At 34.3% G+C, this 25,634-nt stretch overlaps 7 protein-coding genes across 11 annotated transcripts; 3 read left to right on the top strand and 4 right to left on the bottom strand.

Annotated features, from left to right (window-relative positions):
• The first annotated feature begins 113 nt into the window (after positions 1-113).
• Positions 114-7,661, top strand: LOC123312572 (5'-3' exoribonuclease 1). Of its 2 annotated transcripts, none has more exons than XM_044897075.1 (23): positions 114-371; positions 428-868; positions 921-1,085; positions 1,144-1,311; positions 1,366-1,486; positions 1,547-1,707; positions 1,851-1,991; positions 2,141-2,262; positions 2,314-2,506; positions 2,659-2,832; positions 2,887-3,177; positions 3,777-3,940; positions 3,996-4,112; positions 4,175-4,454; positions 4,513-4,657; positions 4,728-5,022; positions 5,084-5,273; positions 5,394-5,694; positions 5,772-6,286; positions 6,344-6,487; positions 6,593-6,793; positions 6,896-7,186; positions 7,280-7,661. In XM_044897075.1, the coding sequence occupies exons 1-23, from the start codon at positions 297-299 to the stop codon at positions 7,364-7,366; spliced, it is 4,782 nt and encodes a 1,593-aa protein (XP_044753010.1). In that variant the 5' UTR covers positions 114-296; the 3' UTR covers positions 7,367-7,661. The 2 variants fall into 2 exon arrangements, with proteins under 2 accessions (XP_044753010.1, XP_044753011.1); XM_044897076.1 differs by having other exon boundaries at positions 115-371; positions 5,778-6,286.
• A 116-nt stretch (positions 7,662-7,777) lies between these two features.
• Positions 7,778-8,675, bottom strand: LOC123311424 (COP9 signalosome complex subunit 8). The gene is made up of 4 exons (XM_044895357.1): positions 8,501-8,675; positions 8,384-8,451; positions 8,153-8,334; positions 7,778-8,100 (listed from the first exon to the last, which is right to left on the bottom strand). The coding sequence occupies exons 1-4, from the start codon at positions 8,555-8,557 to the stop codon at positions 7,850-7,852; spliced, it is 558 nt and encodes a 185-aa protein (XP_044751292.1). The 5' UTR covers positions 8,558-8,675; the 3' UTR covers positions 7,778-7,849.
• Positions 8,676-8,842: 167 nt separating this feature from the next.
• Positions 8,843-10,675, top strand: LOC123311343 (probable tRNA N6-adenosine threonylcarbamoyltransferase, mitochondrial). Of its 2 annotated transcripts, none has more exons than XM_044895242.1 (7): positions 8,843-9,073; positions 9,160-9,293; positions 9,348-9,604; positions 9,660-9,867; positions 9,995-10,143; positions 10,282-10,427; positions 10,492-10,675. In XM_044895242.1, the coding sequence occupies exons 2-7, from the start codon at positions 9,194-9,196 to the stop codon at positions 10,658-10,660; spliced, it is 1,029 nt and encodes a 342-aa protein (XP_044751177.1). In that variant the 5' UTR covers positions 8,843-9,073; positions 9,160-9,193; the 3' UTR covers positions 10,661-10,675. The 2 variants fall into 2 exon arrangements, with proteins under 2 accessions (XP_044751177.1, XP_044751176.1); XM_044895241.1 differs by having other exon boundaries at positions 8,843-9,110.
• On the bottom strand, positions 10,456-12,383 carry LOC123311344 (GTP-binding protein 10). The gene is made up of 6 exons (XM_044895243.1): positions 12,162-12,383; positions 11,892-12,109; positions 11,540-11,758; positions 11,249-11,487; positions 10,967-11,090; positions 10,456-10,914 (listed from the first exon to the last, which is right to left on the bottom strand). The coding sequence occupies exons 1-6, from the start codon at positions 12,287-12,289 to the stop codon at positions 10,685-10,687; spliced, it is 1,158 nt and encodes a 385-aa protein (XP_044751178.1). The 5' UTR covers positions 12,290-12,383; the 3' UTR covers positions 10,456-10,684.
• Positions 12,384-12,460: 77 nt separating this feature from the next.
• LOC123311342 (probable ATP-dependent RNA helicase DDX56) lies at positions 12,461-14,543 on the top strand. Its single transcript, XM_044895240.1, has 2 exons — positions 12,461-13,720; positions 13,863-14,543. Exons 1-2 carry the CDS (start codon positions 12,598-12,600, stop codon positions 14,405-14,407), a joined length of 1,668 nt encoding a protein of 555 aa, XP_044751175.1. The 5' UTR covers positions 12,461-12,597; the 3' UTR covers positions 14,408-14,543.
• An 845-nt stretch (positions 14,544-15,388) lies between these two features.
• On the bottom strand, positions 15,389-16,687 carry LOC123311917. The gene is made up of 4 exons (XM_044896044.1): positions 16,559-16,687; positions 16,408-16,507; positions 15,589-15,741; positions 15,389-15,537 (listed from the first exon to the last, which is right to left on the bottom strand). The coding sequence occupies exons 2-4, from the start codon at positions 16,457-16,459 to the stop codon at positions 15,407-15,409; spliced, it is 336 nt and encodes a 111-aa protein (XP_044751979.1). The 5' UTR covers positions 16,460-16,507; positions 16,559-16,687; the 3' UTR covers positions 15,389-15,406.
• A 225-nt stretch (positions 16,688-16,912) lies between these two features.
• On the bottom strand, positions 16,913-25,598 carry LOC123311036 (sterol regulatory element-binding protein cleavage-activating protein). Of its 3 annotated transcripts, none has more exons than XM_044894788.1 (11): positions 25,459-25,598; positions 23,233-23,443; positions 22,943-23,173; positions 22,712-22,892; positions 22,461-22,606; positions 20,976-22,336; positions 20,419-20,803; positions 18,992-19,499; positions 18,671-18,892; positions 18,348-18,618; positions 16,913-18,237 (listed from the first exon to the last, which is right to left on the bottom strand). In XM_044894788.1, exons 2-11 carry the CDS (start codon positions 23,388-23,390, stop codon positions 17,852-17,854), a joined length of 3,849 nt encoding a protein of 1,282 aa, XP_044750723.1. In that variant the 5' UTR covers positions 23,391-23,443; positions 25,459-25,598; the 3' UTR covers positions 16,913-17,851. The 3 variants fall into 3 exon arrangements, with proteins under 3 accessions (XP_044750723.1, XP_044750724.1, XP_044750722.1); XM_044894789.1 differs by lacking the exon at positions 25,459-25,598 and adding an exon at positions 25,033-25,335 and having other exon boundaries at positions 20,419-20,797; XM_044894787.1 differs by lacking the exon at positions 25,459-25,598 and adding an exon at positions 25,033-25,333.
• Between the last annotated feature and the right edge of the window lie 36 nt (positions 25,599-25,634).

The raw sequence follows: 25,634 nt of genomic DNA, 5'->3' as shown, positions 1-25,634 counted from the left end.
ATACTCCGTTGGTTTACGTTACGCCGCTGGCCGCATTTAGAAGTTGATGTTCGGATATCTTCGGGTTTTCTGTCAGCAAAAGAAAATTCACAGCTGTGGCATTTGTCAAAATATGTTTCATTTTCTGTATTCTGTGGTATAAACATTGAAAATCTAATAATACACCGTTAGGGAAATCAGTTGCAGCTTGCACCTTGCAACTAAATATAAAGAAAAAAAAAATAAAATTTTTTATTCTTAATCATAAAAAAATTTTCGTTTCAAATCTGTAACTGAATCACGCAATATCCTTAGTCATGGGGGTTCCTAAATTCTTCAGATATATAAGTGAAAGATATCCCTGTCTCAGTGAATTCGTGAAAGAACATCAGGTTGGTATTTTCTAATTTTATTGTGGGTCTCATATATTGGAGAATTGATGTTGTAGATTCCTGAATTCGACAACCTATATTTGGACATGAATGGTATAATTCACAACTGTTCGCATCCTGACGATGGGAATGCTCACTTTCGAATAACAGAGGAGAAAATTTTTGAAGATATCTTTCACTACATTGAGGCTCTTTTTCGCATGATCAAACCACTCAAAGTTTTCTTCATGGCTATCGATGGGGTAGCTCCTAGGGCAAAAATGAATCAACAGAGGGGAAGGAGATTCAGATCTGCTAAAGATGCACAAAAACTTGAAGATGAGGCAATAAAAAGAGGTGAAGTTTTGCCTCCAGAACCAAGTTTCGATTCAAACTGTATAACACCTGGAACTGAATTCATGGCAAGATTGCACGAACAATTGAAATATTTTGTCGTTAAGAAGATTTCAGAAGATCCATTGTGGCAAAGATGTAAAGTTATATATTCTGGACATGAGGTATTATTTTAATTATTAGAGAAGATTAACATGTTCATATTCCAATTTATAGACTCCAGGCGAAGGTGAACATAAAATTATGGATTATATTAGATACATGAGATCCCAACCAGGGTATGATCCCAACACAAGGCATTGCTTATATGGATTAGATGCAGACTTAATTATGTTGGGTCTTTGTACTCATGATCCTCATTTTTCTCTCCTCAGAGAAGAGGTACAATTTTCATTGCATTCTCATAGGTTGAAATATAAGTTTTTGTTTATGTATTCAGGTGAAATTTGGCAAAAAAGCCACTAAAAAAACAGCTACTCCTGAGGAAGTCAGATTTGCTCTCTTGCATTTATCATTGATGAGAGAGTATCTTGAATTGGAATTTGATCCATTGAAGAGAACTTTAAAAACATTCAAATTTGATATAGAAAAAATTATTGATGACTGGGTGAGTTTAAGAAATAATTAATTTGGGAATTCTTTTCATACTATCATTATTCAGGTACTAATGGGATTCTTGGTTGGGAATGATTTCATACCTAATTTACCAAACTTGCACATTACTGATGGAGCTTTACCAATTTTATACAAAGCATACATGGAAATTCTACCTGAATTGGATGGTAAGATAAATTAATGATTGCAATAACTCGGCATATATTTCTTATATGTGAAATTCATAGGATATATCAATGAAGCGGGCATTTTGAACCTAGAAAGGTTTGAAATATTCATGAAGAAGTTAGGTGAAATCGATGTGCAGAATTTTGAAGAAGTGAAGGAAGATTTGTTTTACTTCAGGCAAAAAACAGGACGTAAACTGCAGCCATTTGCTAAAAATAATGTGAGTTCATGTTAAATTCTTGCTGTAGATTATGACATATTTACCCTTTTAATTTGCCAACTTTTAATAATGAAAATCTGAACCATTATTTTTACAATTTCATTTCAATTTATCTGATAAAATATATTTTCATACATTTTCAGACAAAATTGAAGCACATGGAGTTCTGGAAGCCAGAAGGTAACGAAGAGGATATAAATCCTGATTTACTTGAACCATTAGAAGGAGGGAACACTCCAAGAGATTCTGGATTGAGTGATTTGATAGCAAGAACTGAAGAAGAAGTAAGTGTAGATAGGGTGTTTCGCACAAATTGAAACTTCTCTTCAATTTGTTTGAAACACCCTGTATATGTGATGAAAATTCATAAGGATAGGAATTTTTTGCCTTCCCTGACAAATGAAACCTGCTACTAATGAAGGATTTCTTGTAGTATGTTGATGAAGAGGACGAGGAAGAAGACATAATATCCTCTGATGAAAATGATGAGCTTGAGTTTGAAGACTACAAAAGAAGTTATTACATGAATAAATTGGAATATGAAAAAGTTACCCCGTAAGTTATTTATTTATGTATATGACTCGTTTTTTACTATTTCGTCTTTAGAGAAGTTATGAAATCGCAAGCTGAAGGTTATGTAAGGGCAATTCAATGGAATCTCCACTACTATTATAATGGAGTTTGCTCTTGGTCTTGGTATTATCCGCATCATTATGCTCCTTATATTTCTGACATAAAAAATTTCAAAAATCTGAATTTGGAGTACGATTTGGGTAAACCATTCTTGCCTTATGAACAGGTGAGAAATACATCGATCTCCTATTGTTGATTTATGATTTGGATATAAATGTTTAGTTACTTTTATATTCACCAATTAAGTTAGAATAAAAATGTGATCTTAGGTGATATTGAGGGGTCAGATGCCAATTAAATTTTATTTTTCATTTTAAGCTTCTAGCGGTGTTACCTGCTGCTAGCAAGAGACTCTTGCCATCTTGCTTTCAAAACCTTATGACCTCTGAAACTTCTCCAATAATAAGGTACTATCCTGAAAAGTTCGAGACGGACCTGAATGGAAAAAAGCAAGAATGGGAAGCAGTAGTTCTCGTCCCATTTATAGACGAAGTAGGCTAATACTGAAACTTATATTACCTAGGTACTCACAAATTGTGGTTTTAGAACATTTTACTGGAAGCTATGAGATCTTGTAGCGACCAGCTTACTAGCACCGAGGCTGCAAGGAATAGACACAGCCCAATGTTGTGCTACACGTATACCCAGGAGAATCTCGGACAATACGATTCTCCCATGTATTTCCCAGATATTTCTAACAATCACGCTAAAGTTCAACCAATCACCATCGACGAAATCAAGGTGCCAAGGGAAAAATTGGTGAAGGGGGCTTATCCAGGTGTACTTATGGATGTCTATTACCCAGGTTTTCCCACTTTCAAACATCTCGAGCACCAGGTATTTCCTATAAACTAATCTACAAAAAATTGAGCTTTCCATCTATAGCGGAATGCTACTTCTAACGTCACCTCCCGATCTGCGATAAAAATAAATACGAGAGATATCCTTGGATGGAATTTTCAATTTCAAAAATGAACAATATTCGAAATTTGACAAATCATCACAGAACACCAATAATCAAGTCATCAGAAGAAACAAGAAACCATAGAATTTACGGTGTTCGGCTAACTTCACGTTATACGAGTAACGCCGATTATGCTCGAAGATAGCTCGAGAACGGCAGAGACATGAGCGTAACATTCGACGGGGCATACACGATTGAAAATGACCAACGTGTCTTTTTCGATTCTTTCTAGATTTTTTTCTGACAATAACGGATTTTATAGCATTTTTTCGAGGGAACGAACTATAATATTGCATGACAGACATAGATATCTTAAAGGGGATTTTTTTAACGAGTTTTCATATATGGCTCTTCTTATCGGCTATAAGTATATTTTCAATTCAATGAGATGCAGTTCCTTCTGAAACTGTGAAAACTTGAATATTTAAGACGAAATACTCCTATTATAATCATTAATGATTTGTGTTTTAAGGGCCAACTGGAAAAAGCTCGAGTAAATGTTTTTGGACAGGCCAGTCGTGGTGAAAATATGATAATAAGAATAATACCATCTGAAAGAGTTCTTGATGGGGAGCTTCCGGTCAATTTATTGAACAAGACAGTGTATGTTGGGTATCCACATTTAACTGAAGCGAAGTATGTCGTTTATGAAATAAATATTCCAAAATTTTCATATTGGTGCAATTTTAAGGGTTGTTTCAATCTCCAATTCAAAACAAAAGTTAACCTATGCTGGAGTGGATAGGGAGCCGATAGAAGAGGCTTCACCAAGCATGTTCAAACGAGAAGTATCTTGTGTTACAGAATCGTGAGTAAAATATTTCATTTTATAACACATCAGAACCAGATAAATGATTGAATTTTTCGCAGATACAAGGGCAGGTTTGGCATTGAATTTGGAAAAGTTTTAGTTTTAGTACATGTCCGAAAAATTGTGGGTCAAAAATATATTTTTACCTCAAATGGAAGGATTTCATTGGAAAAAATATTTTGTACTAATGAAACTTTTTATCCTTTACAACTGTTGGTTGAAAACATTAACGTGTACTCCGTCCCACATGATCACTCTATAACTTTCGAAAAATTATTTGCTGTGGGAAGCATATGCTTCACATTGACAAACAATGAATTTTACGGATGCAAAGCTATTGTAAGTAAACAAACTTAAATTTAGCTCTGTGTTTTAATTAACGTTTATTGTACGAAAGGTGGAGACAAGTAACAATACCCCACAAGGTCAGGTGTGTGTTGCTGTGACGTTATCTAAGGAGCCCGATTTAACTCCAGCTTCCAACTTGGCCAAAAATACAGAGTGCAGCTATAGATCTTTGTACTTTGCTTCATGTCAGTCATGTAAGTCAATTCCATATATTATTTTCTAACCTAACCCCACATTATTTATTTGGATTATGCTTTGTTTCAGGCATTCCAAAAAATATATTCTCCCGTATCACGGGAGGTTTTTATGCTTCTGCCAGAACTAGGGAGGGTGGATTGAAAACCGTCAATTTAGGATTAGACCTGAAAGTGCAGAAGAAAAACTTAGAAACACCTGGATACACAAAGAGAATAGATGGAATGTGGTATTACACAGATGCTGCAATAGACGTAGTGCAAGATTATGCAGATGCTTTCCCAGAAATCTTCGAATACATGGAAAAGAATGGGTTTCAGAAAAATGAGACAACTTCAGCTGAGGATATATTCCCAGAAGATAGGTATATAAAAGAAAATGAAGAAAAATATCGATCATTGAGAACTACCTTATATTTATTGCAGTGATGAAAAAGTGAAGGCTGTTTTGACCTGGCTTAGAACTCAACCATTTTATAATCAAAAAAAGATACCATGCAATTCTCCTGTTCTGGAGAAGGTGGTAGTTGAAGAAGTAGAAAGAATAGTCGATACATTTTCTTCCCCGACCCAACAGAAAACTCTACTCAACTGTAAACCTGAATTGCTGTACAAGGTTTGAAATTATGTTAATTTCTTTTCTCAGAATTGGTGAAGAAATCTAAATGATTCACATTCTAAGGCAGAGAAAAGAAATTAAAATTCACGAAACTAATAGTCATATTTATTATTGCAGGAAGAACTGTCTTATGGTAATCTCCTTCCCGATCCAAGTGTGACGGTTGAATTATTCGATAGAATAATTTGTGTTAAGAACAATCATGTGGTTCCTCTAGGAATGAAAGGCACAGTTATAGGCATTTGTAGGCCATCCTCGGATTCCACTGAATTCATGTATGATATTCTGTTTGATAGTGAATTCGAAGGAGGTCTTGAAATAAATTGTTCTAAAGGTCGGGGATACAGATTACCCCTCAATGCTTTCATAGACATATCTCATGGGGCTAGATTGTTTAAGTCACATATGAAAAAACCAGGTTTGTAATATTTAATATTTCATTATGTTCACTGCATTAAATTGACCGCAAACATTTTGAACATTGAAAGTTTGATTTTGTAGGACCTAGAGGAGCCCCAAACAAAACAACCAAGAACGAAAATTATAAGCTCAAGAATAAAAATACGGGTGATGAAAATTCCCAAAATTCCGCTTTTGCAAAATTCAGTACAAGCCCCCAAACTTCCAAAGATTACCATGCAGTGCCTCCTTTTATGCCAAATGGGGAGGCTATTTACAAACCACATGGTTCTTACAATAAACAAAATAACAACAGTTTACAACAATCCAAGTCGACCTATGGTTTTGGTCATGAAGAAAGGGCATATTCTGGAGCCCCTAATAAATTCAATAAACAAAAAGGACAAGAAAACTGGAGAACTGAGTCATCCGAGCAAACTGAACCAAATTATAAAATTTATAAGAAGGAATCAAATCAAACAGTTGTCCTTCCGAATTTAAAATCGCCCCATCCAAATAAGAACGTACCAAGCGATAAGAAATTTGAAATGCAAATGAGACCTGATTTTATGCCCGCTTTCAAAAAAACTACCACAGAGGATCCAATTGAAGTAGGTGTTTCAGCAGTTCCTCAACGTAAACTGTTATTTTAAATTGTATTTTTTCAGGAAACCACAGACGCTCTGAAAAAACTTCTCAGAATTGGTTCAGATAATGACAATCAGAAAAGCATTGCTGAAAATATTTCTCCATCTAAACCAAATCTTACCCATTCTGAACAAAAGGCAAGCAGTCTTCCAAATCCAACTTTGGTGAGTGCAAAAAAACTAGATGAGACGAGCCATCCTTGATATATCTGAAAACTTGATACCTTTAGGTGTTTCGGTTGTGTTTCTAATTCCATTTATATTTTTCAGCTTCCATCTGTTCAGTTACTTTCATACTACCAGTCCAAAGGTCTTGGTTTGCCCAGATATCAGTATTTTTCAAGTAATTCAGGCATACAAGCTGTAATCAAACTTCCGAATCGTCAAAATATAATAGGTCCATATTCTGATTCAAAGATAGGAGCCAGTGAATTGGTCGCCGAGAAAGCTCTGAAAGTACTCTGCTCAAACGTAAGTTTTCAATCAACTCAATTTTTCAACTTGTATCGAATAGCATTCATTAATCCTCAGCTGTATTAATATTCATCCATAAATACGATTGTTTATTTTCAGAATGATCAAACGAGTAACAGCGAAGCGGTACCTCAAAGTTTTCCAACACCTCCTAAGCAGTGGTGGAGTCCAGAAAAAGTCAACGACAAAAGTGCACATAAAAAGTTTAAAATTCCGCCCAAAACTTCCACTGCTAATAAGAATTGGAAAGACTTCATACCGCTACAAGTTGTAAAGAAAGAAAAAGCGAACTCAAGTTGTAATTCCAATCAGACAATGAAAATTTCGAGGGGTGATATTGGAAGTAACTTCTCTACCCAAAATCAGAAACCTGAAAATTCGTCAGATGAGGTAATTTTTTTCTTCATCTCAATATAGAACAAAGCTTTTAATGAATATTTTAGATTTACATATTCTGTTATTATTAATGGGAACTAATTTCAGGTTATTCAAACTAATACTAAGAAGGAGCAGAAGCCAAGAAAGCAAAGGAAAATGAGAATTGCAGCTAATTTCGGAACACAATCATAAATGTACATACTTGTTTTGATTGGGGAAAAAGAATTTATTTCAGAAAAGTCTTGCAACATCTCTGGTCCAAATTTAATATTTTTTATTTCGGTAGACATTGCAGAAGTTTTATAGTTCATGATTAATTTTCAGCCAAAAATATATAATTTCCCTATTTTTGGTAAAAAAAAACAAATTGAAATATCTCATAGTATGTATATCAGACAGAAAATGTAAATAACCCAATGAGTTTTTGTGAATTTAATTCTTTATGTAAAAATTTTCTGAATAAAATCTATAGTTTTTGTATTAGTAATCCCAATTTATTATTTCTTTTCCTCTTAAAGTCTTAGAGATTCGATACTAATTTTCAGGATGAGCTTTACCATAAAAAGTCAACATTGGATTCTTAGACAGATTAATCTACAAGAATTGGAGAATTATTAGAAATTAACTTTAATAATAAAAGGAACAATAATTTATATTACAAAAGACAGCATTAAATTAATTTTCTAAGAAAGAAACAAAATCAGTAAGTTTATACAACTGGTCTTCACTGCTCGTGGTACCAATAGATTCTATTTTTGTCTTAACTGGATGAACTATTTTGGTATCTGCTTCATATTTCCATTCTTTCTCGATACAAGCCTTACTGCAAATATCAGGAGCTAGGCCCGTCATCGCACAAACTGTGTCTAATGAAATTGAAGAATAGGCTTGCGAGATAAGATCAACTGCACGATTCCGGACAGATTCTAAAAAAAACTTATTTCAAAGGATGACTCAAATAGTTAAATACTCTTCCACCTTCAACTTTCTGCATGATATCTGATACTATATTGGACCATGTCACTGAATTTAAAGACTTGTAAATAGAGGGATAATCTTTTTTCCACATATATTGCCCAACAGACCAAATGTTGCCTAGTTCAGGAGTACTGGCCTTAACTTTTGCAGGTATACGTTTCCACAAAAACTTTGCATTACATCTACAAAACCTCAATTGAAAATTTGAAAAATTATTGTGTTTAAACTCACAAATCATGTTTGTATAAATAAATTGCCAATAATTTTTCATACACCTCTGTTGGTACATCATTTGTAGCCTAAAAATAATGAGTTCAGCAGAGGAACAAGAGTAGAAAATACAAATACCTCTATCTCTCGTTTTTCTAGGTCTTCCATTAAATTATCCAAATAGACAGAATCCATGACACTAATCTTTAGAAGTAAAAAGTTGTAGCCAAATTAACCATGAGTAAATGCCTTCAGTAATTTTTGTTATTTTTCAGATTTTTATAACCATTGTATACGCAAATGACAGTTGGAAATTTAGCATAGAATGATGGTTACATCTAAACTATTCTAAACTTCCTCTTTGAAGAAGAGGCCTTCACGTGACGTGACGTGGTGTGTCCAATTATGAAAAAAAGGAGAATGCACCTTCTCTGATCAGTGATTTCAAAAAAGGTTAACCAATATAAATATTTTTTTTTGAACTTTTCTGCTTGTTAATTTAATCAATTTCATACTGAAATAAAAGTGATTATCTTGATGAATATTTCCATGATGTATTCTGTAGAGAGCAAAATTTTTAATTGCATTAGATACATTACCTCAAAAAAATAGGAAATCTTGTACATTGCAGAAATTTCTTTATAATGGGCATTGAAACATCTTGTGATGATACAGGTTGCGCTGTATTAAATGAAGATGGAAATATCTTAGGTGAATCTCTCCATTCCCAACATCTCGTACATTTAAAGTTAGTCGATAATCCTATTTACATAGTTATGATAGCTCATAAATTTTAGGCATGGTGGCATTATTCCTCCTATAGCCCAAGACATGCATAGAAAAAATATAGAACATGTGGTTAACTTAGCAGTTGAAAGATCTGGTATTAAGTTTGAGGATTTGAGTGCTATAGCCACAACAGTAGAACCAGGTGAATTTCTTTATTCAATTTCCCAACGTCTTGATTCTTGATGTCTTTTCACAGGTTTACCTATGAGTTTATCTATTGGAATGAAATATGGAAAACATTTATGTAGACTGTATAAAAAACCATTCATACCAATTCACCATATGAAGGCACATGCACTAACGGCTAGAATGTATGATAAATCAATAGAATATCCATTTTTAGTTTTGTTAGTCAGTGGAGGTCATTGCCTTTTAGCCATTGCTGAAAATGTTGATGACTTTCTTCTTCTTGGTAAATCGACTGACAATGCACCAGGTGAAATAATGGATAAGGTATCTTAAAATTCTCAAAAACACGCAAAAAAATTTACCATTTATGAATTAATAGATTGCAAGGAGGCTCAAATTGAGAAACCTTGAAGAATATGCAACTTTATCGGGTGGAAGAGCTGTAGAATTGGCAGCATCTAAAGCTGACAATTCAACTCAGTTCAATTATGTTATCCCTTTACTACATCACAAAAACTGCAATTTCAGTTTTTCTGGGCTTCACAACCAAATAAGTAGGATGATCGAGAAAGAAGAGAAAATTTATGGTGAATATCTTTTGAAAACACTTTTAACTAAAATAGGGAAATATAAGATTTCTGACTGTAACAGCTTTGTCAGAATTATCTCAACTGAAATGAGAAGAATCGGTAGCTAATCTATGTGCTCTTCTAGGAGTAGCTCCTGATGAAGTAATCCCTACAGTTTATAATATGTGTGCAGGGTTTCTTTTAACAATAACAAGACATATATGTCATCGAGTACAAAGGGCGATGGAGTTCATACAAATAAAAAATTTAATACCACCAGAGAGGAGAGTCTTAGTAAGTATACCATTCTTCAATCTGGAAAACAGTTGAAGTGCAATGATATGGTATGTTGTTGTTGCATCTTTCAAGCTTTCACTAAAGAAATGAGCTTAAAATTTTTTAGTATAACTATCAAAACATCACCTTCTTCAGGTAATGTCTGGTGGAGTAGCTTGCAACAACTTTATTCCTAAGGGTATTGAAATTATATGTAAGGAATATGGATATAAGTTAGTGCGTCCGCCTCCAAAGTTGTGTACAGATAATGGAATAATGATTGCTTGGAATGGTGTAGAAAGGTACAAGTACACAAAAAAGAAAACCTTCTTTTCAGATTTTTCATCCTTATCTTATTTACTTCAGGTGGAAATCACAGATTGGTATATATTCAGACTTTGAACACATCACTGTGAAAAAATCAAATCCAATTGGAAATAGTATGATTGAAGAAATTGAAAATGCAAACTTGAGTTGCGAATGGGTGAAACTAAAAGATTTAAAACATACATCAGCTGTTAGAGATGGCAATTAAACGATCTGTGATATATTTTTATGTTTACACTAATTTAGGACCTTTTTCCTTCATTTTTCTCCTTATGTCTTGATATAAATCTGAGTTACTTTCATCATCTATTTCTTCATCCGCTATGATATCTAAATGTTTTCTCAATTTTCCTTTTATAAGATCGATATCTTGAACAGAGTGTTTAATTGAAACTGGAAGAATATCCCTAAATTTCAAGTATTTTTCTGATCTTATCTCTTCCTCATAATTCTCTGAAATACCTGAAAAAAAGTTCAATTAGCTATGAAATTTTAATAAGAACTGTTTTCTCACTTGATAAATTCTTCAAACTTAATTTTATTTGGTTGTATTTTTCTTCTGCATCTTCCACATCCATTTTATTTATGAGTAATAAGGAGGGTTTTTCAATGAGCTCTGGTTTATATAATTCCAACTCCTTCAAGAATAAATACATCATCAGTCTTTTGTGAAGGGAATAACAAATAACAGTATATTATTCAATGAGCATACTGCGATTTTGGCTTGACAAACAGTGAATAATGGCTCATTAATCACAAGTGATTTAAGAATACTACATATAAAGATATTTCTCACCTTGTTTAGTAAAAGGACTGTTTCTAAGCAATTTCTATAGGGGTATTGAGGTCCTAACTGGAACCCATGTATATCTACCACTAATAATAATAGTTTAGTCCTCTCTACATGTTTAAGAAATTCATGACCCATGCCTTTATTTGAATGAGCTCCTTCTATAAGGCCTGGTAAATCAGCCATTGAAATTTGTCTGTGATCAGGGAAGTTTATCATTCCCAAATGAGGTTTTAAAGTGGTAACTGAAAAAATTGATTTAAAATAAATGAAATTAACAAGTACTTTTCTACACACATGGGTAGTTGGCTACTTTTGGTTTAGCATGTGATATAGCACTCAATAAACTACTTTTTCCAGCATTTGGAAAGCCAACAAGGCCTATGTCTGCTATTAGTTTTAAATCGAGTTTCACTGGATATGCTTGTCCTTCTGTTCCTAAATAACCATTTTTGGAATGTCCTGGGGTACCACCTTTGGCAAGTACCAACTCTTCATTTTCTTTATCTAATTCACCTGAAATATTATTCAATATTTATTTATTGATCTAATTTAGTAATAATGGAAAATATGCCAAGTATACTCAAGAAAAAATATGGAAATTTTATTTTTCGGAATTCTTATATACCTCTTTAACTGATATAGGTACCTAATTTCTTCCCTAATTCTGTGATGAAAGATACTCCAACTGGAACTTCAAATGTTACATTTTCACCAGGAGAACCCCTCAAACAATTAGCTGAACTGTTTCCTCCATTTCCAGCAACATATCTGAGTGACTTATTTTGTTTGAAAACATCTTCTAAGCTTATACCTTCTTTTGCTATAACTGACACATTTCCTCCGAAACCTCCAATTCCTCCGTACCTTGAGAAATATGTGAAATCAAAAAGTCATTCTATTAGACAATAATACTTACTTAGGTAGTCCATTACCCCCATAACCTCCTGAAACGAATATTTTTAAGGAATCTCTAAATCCCGTTTTCAAACAATTTCTCAGAGGCTTTTTGCGTTTAGCAAACAATGCTACTGTTTTAAATACCATATTTAATTAGACAATATAAAATTAAAATAGAAATATTCTGTTTTGTATTCAAAATAAGTAGGGTTAAGTGCACAGATTTCCTAAATCAAAACCAGAGATATAGAAAATATATCTCTGGTTCATGTATTATAGGTCTATGGGTTCGAATTTTTCATTCTATGGTCTATGAAATAACCTAACTTTTAAGTAAAAGTGCATGTTTTGAATTTGAATGGTGAGCTACCTTATTAATTTATTAAGATTTGTGGTATTCAAATTGAAAATACAAGTTGTTGAGTGTAAGGACTTCGAGTAGGTGTTATTAAAATATGGAAAATCCAGAAGAAAAACCAATCCAATTCCATGAAATGGAATTAGATGATCGAATTCTCAAGGCAATTGTTAAACTACAGTGGAGCGTTCCCACTTTAATTCAAGAAAAATCAATTCCTCTACAGTTGGAAGGTAAAGACGTTTTAATTAGGGCAAGAACTGGATCGGGTAAAACAGCGGCGTTTACAATTCCAATAATTCAGAAGATTTTGAACGTGAAAAAGACTGCAATCTATCAAGAAGTAAAAGCAGTTATTCTAGCTCCTAGTAGGGAGCTATGTCATCAGATTTGTAATGTGATAAATGATTTAACAATAAAATGTTCCCGGGAAGTGAGGTGTGTGGATGTAGCTCCAAATATTAGTATAAATGTTCAGAAACCTATGCTCACAGAGAAGCCTGATATAGTTGTTGGTACACCAGCAAGAGTACTAATGCACCTCAAAAGTGGAACTCTAGACTTGAAAAAATCGTTAGAAGTTTTGGTTATAGACGAGGCTGATTTAATATTCTCTTTCGGATATAAGGATGAAATGAAAGAGTTAACATCATATCTTCCTAGTATTTATCAAGCTATCCTTGCATCAGCTACCCTAAGTGAAGACGTCCTTAATTTGAAAAGTCTTGTTCTTCATAATCCTGTTACTTTGAAATTGGAAGAACCAGAATTAGCTCCTACTAGCCAGTTAACCCACTATCATCTAATGGCAGAAGAACTTGACAAAGCTACCATATTGTATGCTTTGCTAAAGTTACATTTAATAAGAGGAAAGACAATCATATTTGTGAATACTGTAGATAAATGCTACAAACTCAAGCTCTTTCTTGAACAATTTAAAATTCCTGTTTGTGTGTTGAATTCAGAATTGCCAGCCACAATAAGGTGTCACTCTGTTTACCAATTCAATCAAGGTATTTACGATATTATTGTGGCGTCAGATGAAAAAGCACTAGAAGATACAGCTGCTGTTAGTAAAAAAGGAAAAACATCAGAACAGTCATCAAAAAGAAGGAAAGATAAAGAAAGTGGTGTTTCTAGAGGGATTGATTTTCAGTGTGTTTCCAATGTTTTAAACTTCGATTTTCCTCTGGATGTTCAATCATATATTCATAGAGCCGGTAAGATTTACCTTTAATTTGCATAATTTTATGTTTCAGGCAAGAATATTTTGTTTCAGTAGATCACACCCATTCATTATAATCTACAAATTCTGTGTTTCTCCTACAATTGGTTATAAATAATATTTCCCACTTTTTGTAGGTAGAACAGCTAGAGGTAATAATCAAGGAAGTGTACTATCCTTCATCAACATGAACGAAAAAGTTCTGTTAGATAAGGTAGAAGAACGTCTAAGGGCTGGCCTGAAAGAGATCTCTATATTCAAAAAGTACCAATTCAAACTTGAAGAAGTTGAACCATTCAAATACAGAGCACAGGATGCTTGGAGAGCTGTAACAAGAATAGCTGTGAGAGAAGCTAGATTGAAAGAAATAAAACAAGAAATATTCAACTGTCAAAAATTGAAAGGATACTTCGAAGACAACCCAACGGATTTGCAAGTTCTTCGTCATGATAAAACTCTTCACACTGTTAGGATCCAAGAGCATTTAGCTGACGTTCCTGAATATATTTTGCCCCCATCCTTGAAGAGCTTGGCTGGCATAACCAAACGAAAAAGGAAAAATCATAATAAAACTGGAATAAAAAGTAAAAGGAACAAATTTGAAGCAGCCAAGAGCAACCCATTACTCAGCATGAAATTTGACGGATTTGTGGATAAATTGAAGAAAAAGGGTAAAAAATAAACTGATCTGTGATTTTTAAGCTAGAAGGAAGAAGGATGAAAAAAATGTATAGTTATTATACAATGTAAACAGTTGTTCTTCAAGGAATAACCAAGATCATATTTTATGAAATGAATATAAATTAACTAAGACTTTATTTTGTTTTTATTCACTGAATACTTGAATCTTTGGGGCTAATTTCGCTACCAAAAGTTTCTGAAATAAGATAAAAAGGCGCAAAAGTTCGTATCGCAAAAAAATAAACATAACGAAATCGGTTTCAGTGGGAAATAGTACCATTTAAGTATGAAAGAGTTTTATCGATCTCTTGAATATTCCACTTTTTAATTCGCCTTCATAAGAGACCTCATTTACGATCGTTTTACGAGAGAATAGAATTATTTGAAATACCTTATACCCCTTTGAGGTTGTTGTTGAAAGAATTCGCCAGAACCACACCTCATTTCTTTCAGGCGGTAGTATAGCAAAACAAAAGTCGCAAAACTCTGGGAGATTAAACAGGTTTTTTGAAAATATTGGGAAATGAATTGTATTCTGAGAATCAAAGCAGCTGGTAGTGTTCCAGCACCTGGATGGGTGACCGACCTGGTCGAGAATTTTAACAAGCCCAACTTCAAGTTAGTACTTTTCTCATTTTTCAATCAGTTTCTCCGAATCTACACGTTAAAAGTGAAAACTTGATGGGTTTTATACCTGATTTATGAGGGATGGACAGGTATTTTGAAGAAATAGTCAACCAAAATAGTAAATCAGCATTGAATAATAAGATTATACCGGGTGAGTACAAATATTTCAAGAGGAGATTGTTGAGGCCAAAAAAACACTTTTTTCCTTCACAATTTTTTTCCGATTCGGCTCGGTTTAAAAGATACAGGCTGTTGCAAAACATTTGCAAGAGAAGATTGAATTCTCACATAACTTTAGTACCTTTCATCGATATGATTGAATGGTTGAAATAGTGGGTCAAGAAAATATGATTAATCAGTTTCAAAAATTTAATTATCGCACAGCGCAACATATTCTTGTTTTGTCGCATCCTTTTCGCCCTAGATTATACTTTTCATGAGGACACTTTTCAGGTTCTACGCATTCATTGTGCAATTGATTACAATTCACTTCCTCCAATGGGACTGTAAACAACAGAAGTAGAAACTAGAAATACCATTAGTCTCAGAACTCACAATCTTTGCAACATATTGCTCCAAGTGATCGTTGGAAAGTACACAAGGCTTTGTAACTTTCCGGTTCAGCGCGACCAGCGGCTGAGCACTCTTCCTCGAAAACACAGTAACCATTCTTGGCCAGACATGCTTCTTCGGAATAGAAATTCGATTCTAGAAAGTGAAGTTATAACATTTCCTAAAACTTTTACAGATGAAAAATTGAGAATTTCAACTAATGTTCGGATTTTAGTTGCGAAAAATTCTAAGTGGTAATTCCTTGTCAAAAAATAATATAGGCTTTTAATGTATAGTTTTTTTTTAGCAGTCCCTGCTTATGTTACAGCCCCTAAAGATGGCACCGGAGAAGCAATTTTAACTTTCTTCCCAACAATTTCATTTCTGTCAGTTTTCTGGTTTCTAAGAAGAAAATGAAAATTTACCTTTCATGTGCCATCTTTGGTACAGAATATAAACAGGAGCTGCTCCAAAAAAATTATATCGAAGACCCACACTATTTTTGACCCCCTGATCACCCCTTCAATCGCAACTTTGTATTCCTTTACACCTGAATAATTTAAAAATAAAATTTGAATTTTGTAAGATACGAAAAAAATCCATAACACTTCTCATAAAAGACTTCATTTTTCATTCGAATCAGTCACAAGAAGAGACAAATTAATTTGCATAAATATTCTAGAATAACCGGTTTATACTAAGTCATAGCGTCTTCGGAAATTGTGATTCATACTTCTGAAAAAATTGGGAGATACCTCCATCATTTTAAAAATTCGTAAGTCGACTATGGATAGAGATTACAAAATTGAATTTTTCACTCACCAATTGATAAAGAAGTCGATAATAAACTTGCGAATAATATAACGAAAAACATGTTGTCCCATATGAACGATGTTGACCTGTGATGAGCGTATTACTTATCCTGGAATATATATGTTGGAAAAATTTTACTTTGTTGAATATGCATACTTACAGATAATATACGATACGTTACTGTGTACCTTGTGAATATTAAATGAGAAATTCAGATTGCTAATAGAAACGAACTCGGTTTTAGCGGGAAACAGGTTTTATCAGCTCCATTTAAGTGCGGTAAAGTTTTATTGATCTCTCGAATATTCCATCGCTTTCATAACAGAAAAGGACCGACCTCATTTACGATTTTTTTTACGAGAGAATAGAATTATTTGAAATACCTAATACCCCTTTGAGGCTATTGTTGAAACGAGTACGAATTCAGATCACCAGAACCATAGCATTTCTTTCAGACGATAGTATTGCAGCACAAAAGTCACAAAACTAAGAGGGATGAAAAAAATAGACAAAGTGGAGTAATAAAATATAATCTTACAAAATTACAATTCAAATAGAACTGTGTTAATTTTTTGATTCATTGACATACAAAAATATTTCTTATGTTAGATGTGTCAATAACAATAAATATAAATGTTCAAATATCAATAATAAATTAACGAATTGAAAATTAACAATCTCAAAAACGAGATTTTTGCATTAAGGATTTTTTATTTAGATATTTGATGCTGTTCTTAGTTCTTTGGTTTCAGAAATAATAATGTATAAGTCAATGCTTTCATTATCAGTTAATGTACTATTAAATATAAAGATTTTCTGTATTACAATCGGTGAATTTACGAGAAAACAATCTGCCCAAACAATCATTTTGTTGATTGAAGACAGACAGTGTGCTCAATAAAGCTGTAAAGAGAGAATTCCATAGAAACTCGCATATATCTGTGCTGCAATAGAGAATAGTTGCTAATTTACTCTTCAAATCAACTCGAATTAATTATACACGGAGCACTGCTCATGAATGAATTAATCAATCAGCCTTTTTCAATTCCCTTCTGTATATGACAATAAACAAATGTTATGTATAAGATGATTGTTTCGTATATAACTGAAATTCACAAAAAAACACCAATAGATAAAGTCAAAATTTTTTCCAACATATACATAAGGAACAACATAAAGAGAACAAAAAAGAGTTTAAACATTTTAACAATATCATTTCAACAATAACAATTCCAAAGATGCTGCCAATTTCAATTACAAACGAAAATCACAAACTCTGCACAGAAAATTTTTAACGATATAAAATTGAATTTGAAAATTAAAATTTTATTGTGACAAAATAAAATGTTGGGCTAAAATGATACGGAATTCTATTGAAATTAGTTCGAATTCATTACGTTCAGATGAAATTATATATGGTGCAAATATTTAAAATCAGCAAATCACACTAAACTCAATCAAATTTGTGAGTTATCAAAGGGAACCTCACAACTCTCAGTTGGTTGCCATAATCGCAAAGGACGGCATCTCTAAGGAGTATCAACTGCTTTATGTTGATGTATGGCGACCTTCCGAGCTGAATTGTTCTAACACATTGTCCTGACCTACAGTCCCATATGGCCAGACTATCAGTTCTAGCGGTAACAACTAGATGGGGCGCGAGCATTGTCAACGGAGATGAAAAAGTTTGGGATATCTGTATTGTTGTTAGAAGATGCCCCTGAAACCTCTCCCACACGCACATTTTGTCGTCAGTTGCCAAAGATATAACGTAGCTTGGGGAGTAAGTAAGCGAGGTTATACAGCCATTGTGTGCCTGTATATTGTACAGACAGGTCCCTATGAAATAGGAATTTGTTAAGATGCGGAGGGAAATACACAAATTCCATCATGTAATCCATTAAAATACACGGTGGACCATCAGATCAAGTTGAATTTTTTGTACTTACCGGTTGAAAGATCCCATATGCATAACATTCCATCTTGGGATCCACTACCAGATAAAGAGGGTTTAAGGGCATCGATGAACATGCATGTAATGGGACCGCAATGACCGTGTAAAGTATACACCGGTCGACCATCCTCCAACTTGGAGAGCTTCAGGGTATGATCTAAACTTCCAGTTATTACACTACCGCCCTCGCATTCCATACAAGAGATGGGTTGTTGGTGAGCCCTAACAGTTACTAATTTCACGCACCTGAGCTCGTCTTGGGCACTCTGAAATGATCAGTTTCGACTAAAAGGAACGTTGAAAATTTCCCGGTTTTACCTGTTCGGTTTTTGAATGATCCGGCATGGAACCATGGGATCCAGTCCTTATGTGGGTTCTTCTGTAAGCCACTGTGAAGTTCCAGTCCACTGGTCGTCCCTGATTGTAGGACTGAAGCGCGAAAAAATCCAGATTTCCATACAACCTAGCAGCAACTACTCTCGAACCTATCAGTTTTATGTGTGTTATTCCAACTCCATCGACGTCTTCATTGTAAATACACTGAAACAATCATCAATCCATAGAAAAGGGGATTTGTGTATTGATGAACATTTTCCATCATAATTATCGGGAAATGGCAACAAAATTATCGTAAACTACCTTTAATTTTGCCGTCGAGGCATCCCAAAACTCCATATGTCCATCGGCACAGCCTATAACAATCATATTGTCCAAATAGTCCAAACACCACACAGGAGAAAACTTTTTACTCTCGAAATTACAACTCTCGTTCGAATCTAGCATCAACACGCACTCACTGGAACCGCTCGCACTGTGATTATCACTGTCCAAAGATGCAGACTTCCTGTTTTCCTTCCTCACTATATCTTTGAGCCAGTTGATGTCTTTCAACCGATTCCTTATGGTAGGACCCACGCTGTTGCTGTTGTAGAGGAGTTGGTAGGAATCGTCGAAATTGTACCTTGCGGATGTGGACGGGGGAGAATCCGATTTTATATTGGAGAAGTTCGTGTTGATCTTGTGCAAGAGACGTGGGTACATAGAGAGACTCTCATCCCTCGAGGGTGGCGAGCCTGATTCGTAATCTGAGAACGCTTGTTCCTCAGGTTCGTAATTATAGTGCAATTTTGGTTCGACACGAAAGTAACTGAAAAGAGAATTTATTTTTCCAGTTGTCAGATTACAATGTCCTTACTATGCCAATATAAATGTTTGTCCATAAGTAACACTCGAAGTAGACTCCCAATTTTGAGAAGGATTCACTATAGTGTAGAGAATTTATTCGAGAAGGATTTTGAGGAAATTTAATCTTAATATGATGAAGAGGAAGAAAGATATATACAGGCTCAGTCTCTGACTTGTAAAAATATTTCAACAGTAGATTTTTGAGGTGAAAAGGAACTTATATCATTTTTTCTGATTCGGCCCTGATAAAAAGGTACAGCCAATTTAATTTTCATAATGAGCTGTGCCACACCTGAAGAAACACAATTCCCTTCAGAATAACTAGCTAAATCTGTGACATTACACTTCTGTGGATCTTTTAAACATAGTTGTTGTATTCAGCCAAAGTACAACATTTTTCAAATTTCAGATACTTTTTAATTTTTGAACATCAAATTACTCGAAAATGGCGCATTATACGAGAAAAAAAGAAGAATACTTTTATTTTACAAAACGTTCAAATATTCATTAGCGTCCAAGAGTTAGGTTCTTTGAATTTTTGGTATTTTTATGGTACGTAATGGTCATAATGAGAAAACTGGAAGACGTGAGTGATATCTTGCGTTCGAGGAAGATTCATCAAATGAATGAAAAACTATATACCAAAATTCATTTCATTTGAAAAAACTGTTTGTGACAACTAAAAATAATTTTTTTATGGCTTTTCAACAGCCTGTATCTTCTAAAACGAACCAATTAGGAAAAAATGGTGAATAAAAAAAGGTGTTTCTTTAGACCTCCAGAATCTACTGTTAAAATATTTGTACTAATCAAAAACTATATACGTTATCCTTTTTTTTTATTTTTCATGCCCTTATCCGAGTTCATTAAAAAACTCTCACCTGTATCTATCAATATTGGAAACCAATTCCCCTCTGTTATTATCCCAAACTTTGATGGTCCCTTCCAAACAGCAACTGACGATTATATTCCCATCGGAAACCAGCAATTCGACAGATTGTTGATGGCCCTCCAAGGCAGTCGTGATGGCTTCCAACAGTACCTGGGACTCGTTCTCAGATTCCTCGCCCTTCTCGTTGTTGAACCAAGAAGCCCTCCATTCCGCGTAATTTCGAGAACATATGCACCGATACAGCACGACGAAAGTGTAGGTCAGTACGACTGTGCTCACTATGCATAGTAAAGTTGTCAAAAACATTTCCATCGGAGATGATGGAAATAGGGGTTGGTCTGTCTGCGCCGATTTACCCGATGGACCATCTGAAGCTAACAAATTTCAACTTAAGGAAGAAATTGATAACACCGATGAATCGCTTTCTTTGAAATGAAGCTCTCCACTGATTTACGTGGAGATTTTCAGTTAAATCATTAACCGAAACAAAGCCAAGTTATTGAATGAAACTTTCTGCCTAACTCAATTCAAACTTGTGGTACTCACCGAACTCCATGGGGTCGAGTGCTGCTGCCAAAGCCTGCCACTGGAACGTTTCCCCGTATTTTTCATACGGATTCCTCATCACAATGGCGTCTTCGGGGGTGATAACATGGGATAATTTAATAGTTGGCAATATGGTAATATATTGCCTGCTCAAGGAGATATTGTATTTGCCCAAGATCGAGGACCAATAAAACGGCGATAATTTGGTCCGAGGCTCGTAATCGGGATGCTTCAACTTACACAAATCGGCGCTGTGATTCTGGGAATCTATGTTGAGCGGATTGTGAGTAACGTAGTTCAGAGCGACATAAGATTTATTTATGTCTAGATGCGGGAACATTTTCAGAGATTTATAGTCGGAGAAAGACGAAGTCGAGTTGTCTATTTCACTCATTTTCGTATCTGAGAATTTCATGGTGTAGTTCAAAATATAGTGCTCTACTATCCCACTGTTGTAAGCGATTATCAAGATCCATGTAGCCATGAGTATCATGAAAGATCTCTGAAATAATCTGGTTCGGGCCCAAATATTAACCAATCTGAGTCTCTTAGGAATTTTTTTCTTCTCCTGAGCATTGTGCGCCTGTCCTGCTACCACATTAGTTGGGTAGGTAGATAGTCTGGGATGTGATTTGGAACGATTCAAAGAGTTCTTTTTTGGTGTGTATGAATCGTAAAAGACGTGATTCTGAAGAAGGCTACTCCTGAAATGTGTATTGAACTTTTTGTTCATATCTTCCATTCTTCTTATATCGATTGCTAGAATAACCATGAAAAAGGTCATATTCAGAAAGAAGTCCGTTACCAGACTAGTAATGGCGAACAAACAGAATTCTTGAATGCTGTGGACGAATGTAGATAGGCCGAAGGTAAGAATTGTCAGTTCTAACAGAAGATTTTTTGTGATTCCCCAACCTTCTTTGCTGAGACCCTGCGCTATTCTTATCTTAAAATCCAAATGGGAAGGCGTTGAAGCTATGCTTTTAGTGAGAACTAGAACATTCTCGATGCCAACCAAAATAGCCAAGTAAGGAAAAATTTCTTTTCCTTTCAGCGATAATGTCCGACCGAAAAAAAAACATATACCCAAAGTCATAATCATGCTGCCAAGCACAGTAATTACTACAGTGATACTCATGGCGAGCTTTGATTTTATGGCTTCGATTTTTTTCAGTGAAAAGTAGTAGTATAAAAACAAGAGAATAAAGGCTATCGTTATAGGAACGAATTCCCAGTAAGTTATCTCTCCAGGGTATCGAATCACTATCGTATTTTCCTCAGAATTGTTGTCCAACATGTTCGACTCGTTTTGATGCAAGGGGTATTGTTTGACTAGTTTTTGTCTCAATCCTTCAATGAACCTGCAAAGATTAACCTTCCTCAAAAAATTGGTTAATTCTACCGATTTCAACTAACAAAATTATATCCTAAACTTTGAAAGATTAAGATTAACACTTTCCTTCGAGAGAATGATTGAATACTCACACTTTGTCATATTCTTTCAAAAATAAAGTAACTGCAAACTGAATAATCCTTTGCCTATTCCGAAAAGGATATCTCTTTATTCCGGTATCCACCATGTGCATTCCAAATGCTATCTCAGCGATTGAAGTCTTACCCCTTTGAAAATTCTAAGGAGTTAAAAAGGATACATATCAATAACATTCCCCATTTTATATTGATTGAGAAGTTGGAAACAAAATAATTCCAATCGATCCAACAACATATACTTTTACCTGGTGCCTAAATATAGTGGATAGAAGTGAATCATCCTTAGCGAACTGTTCAACATCTTGATGCCATATATTGGCAGGAGATAAGACTAAACAACTGTATTGGGGCAATATGTCCTGATACACAGCTTTGATCCTCTTAATTGCTTCAACATGAAGACAAACATGAGCCAATGAACGAGAACTAAAATCAAACATATAATAGTCTTCCTTCATGAAATCTGAAACTCTCACCTCTCAATCTCCTCATAATTCCTTACGGCATCCAGTAACTTGAAAGATTCATAGAGCGGGGCTCTGAAGGCATCCCCGAGCGTTAAGTGGGATTCCCAAGGCATAACGGCCACCCGTAACACCAACTGCTGAACATAGCAGAAGGGCTTGTAGGGGATATTTTCGGTGACATTTTTCCCTTGAATTTGAATAGGTGTGTTACCAGGCAGAGGTAAATTCAGCAATGGATAACTAAAAATATTGAATCAAATAGAATATTGCGAGTTCACTTGACTAACTGAAGATTTTACCAACATATCAGAAAAATTGCTACAGCTATACTCAAAATACAGAATGGCCAACTGCTTGCTAAAAGACCATAGCTATAAAAAAACTGAGCAACTTTTTCTGGAACTGTAGATCTGCTAGATATCCCCCTTCTTTGGGGATACTCATCCCTACTACTCATCTATGTTACGTTTTCCATTTCAACTGAATTAAATGAAAATAATTTCTGGGTCTCTGAAACAAAAATATAAAATAAGGAAAACACTGACGCTTGAAGGCGGGAACTTTTGCGCGCTGTTCAAATTCACAACCAAAGCGGTCAACCATCCAGTTACTGAAGTAGACTCAGCTTGATCCCCAAGAAAAATATTTTCCCGATATTTCCAAAAATACAAATCCGATCAAAGTGCAGTAGTAGCACTCCGCTTGAAAAGAAAGTTTCGAAAATTCTTGCGTAATTTGAGCGTCATCTAGAAAATAGTTCCCCTAGTGATGCAAAAGTTATTTATTGTTGAATTATTTGAAATACAAAGGTCCTTCAACCATGTGAATTTTTTGTTAAAATCAAAGGTTTACTTTTGGAAAAATTAATCAGAATAAAATGACTCATTTTAATTGTAATCTAAATTCTGAGAATCAATAAGATACTAGGTAATTCCACTCAGATTCATTCATCATTTCTGCTTATGTAAGAAATGCTATTAAATTCATATTCGTCAAAACTAGACCTAGTTATTTGCGAATTTCCCAATGTAAAGGGTTAAATTCCACATAAAATGGGTGACGTAGAAGTTGTTGACGACGAGATAAGAAGAAAAACTTATTTTCGTTACTTCCGTAGATAAAACAGAAAATGTAATAATACAACTGGAACCACACTCAATAATTTACTAGGAGAGACATTTGATGTTATTATGCGAAAAGTGCTTCACTGATCGTTACCATAATCTTATTCATTTGGTTGTTTTTCCATTTCCCAATTCTATAAAATAAGATAATGATAATTATCATAATATTCGGAGTTAGGAGAACGCTGCATTGTTTACTACTAATTATTTTGAGCTACAAAAACTCATTACGCAATTATTTGGGTTATGCCATCTCTACCAAATCTGATTTAATTTTTATGTTTTTGATGAAACGAATATGATATTAGAATTGACTTCATTTATAGATAGAGCGACCCGTAAAAATGAATTTTTTATAGCGAATATGATAAGGGAAAATCTGGGAATGGTGTAATACGTAAAGCTTCACGTCTTCAATAGTTTTTCAAGTGTTTCTTGATGGTATTTTCGACTCGGTTTTCCCCAGTTGTGGTCTGATTCACCCTACCACTACATAAATCTCAAAAAATTCGATTCCTACAATCTGGCTTATAATTAAAAGGTGCCGACTCCAATATACAAATTTTGGAAAGAGTATGAAAAAATATTCAGAAAATCGGTTGCTGGTTTCAAGCAGCATCTGTCAAATAATGGTAATGAAATTGAAGAATTCCAAAAATAGTTGAACATGATTATGAGATCGTTGAATATGAGTTCCACTTCGGTCACTTAAATATTTATCGAAGGTAGATGCATCACACTCGTGAATTTTCATTGCAAATATGATTTTCAACTCTTCAGTAACCATTTTCAGTGCCCCATTTTCAATCAACCCTTCATAACCTTAGGCTCTCTATAGAATATCACATCACTGGTTATTGTTCAATTCACTTCAGTTAAAGCAGATAACAAAAACCCCTAACAAAAGCTTTACTTAGAACTATTATATGTGCGAATAGCTAGATTCAATATCAAGAAGTAAGAGAACACTATTACCTTTTATTTTATTTCAAGGTTATATCACATTACACAAAAATTACTACTCATATTATGGCAAATTGGAACCAATAATTTGAAGTAATGACTGCAAAACGGGATCATTCTCGGAAAATGCTTCAATGCACAGATTTTCATATTTTCTATTGGTTTTGGGGTATGGAATGGACAGGAATCCTGAAGACCTCAAGACAAAAAAATTCAAATATTCGCTAGGACGAGATTACGCTTTGTAAATCACATACGTAAAATCAGACTAAAAAGGCTGTTCATCTATATTTCTAAGATATATGAGGTATAGGGAGCATTTACATAAAAAACACTTTTATTTACAAAATATATGAAGTATAACCTATATGAAATGATTCATTTCATCATACCAAGTATACTACCCGAGTAAGAAATGCCAAAATAAATTATACTCACGATATAATTTTAAAATTTGTGTTCACAAAACATTGAATGATAGGAGAGAAATAATTCAAAATAGATAAAAAGATTGTGTATATTTTTTAAATGAACTCACACACCACAGAACAATTAGCACATACCATAGACATCTTCCCTCATTTTAAACATAGATTTTGAACATGACGTAGACG

This window comes from Coccinella septempunctata, chromosome 4 (genome assembly GCF_907165205.1).
Source record: "Coccinella septempunctata chromosome 4, icCocSept1.1, whole genome shotgun sequence".
Taxonomy (NCBI): Eukaryota; Metazoa; Arthropoda; class Insecta; order Coleoptera; family Coccinellidae; genus Coccinella; species Coccinella septempunctata.
Note: the sequence above shows the minus strand (reverse complement) of the source record. Positions and strands in the feature narration are given on the sequence as shown.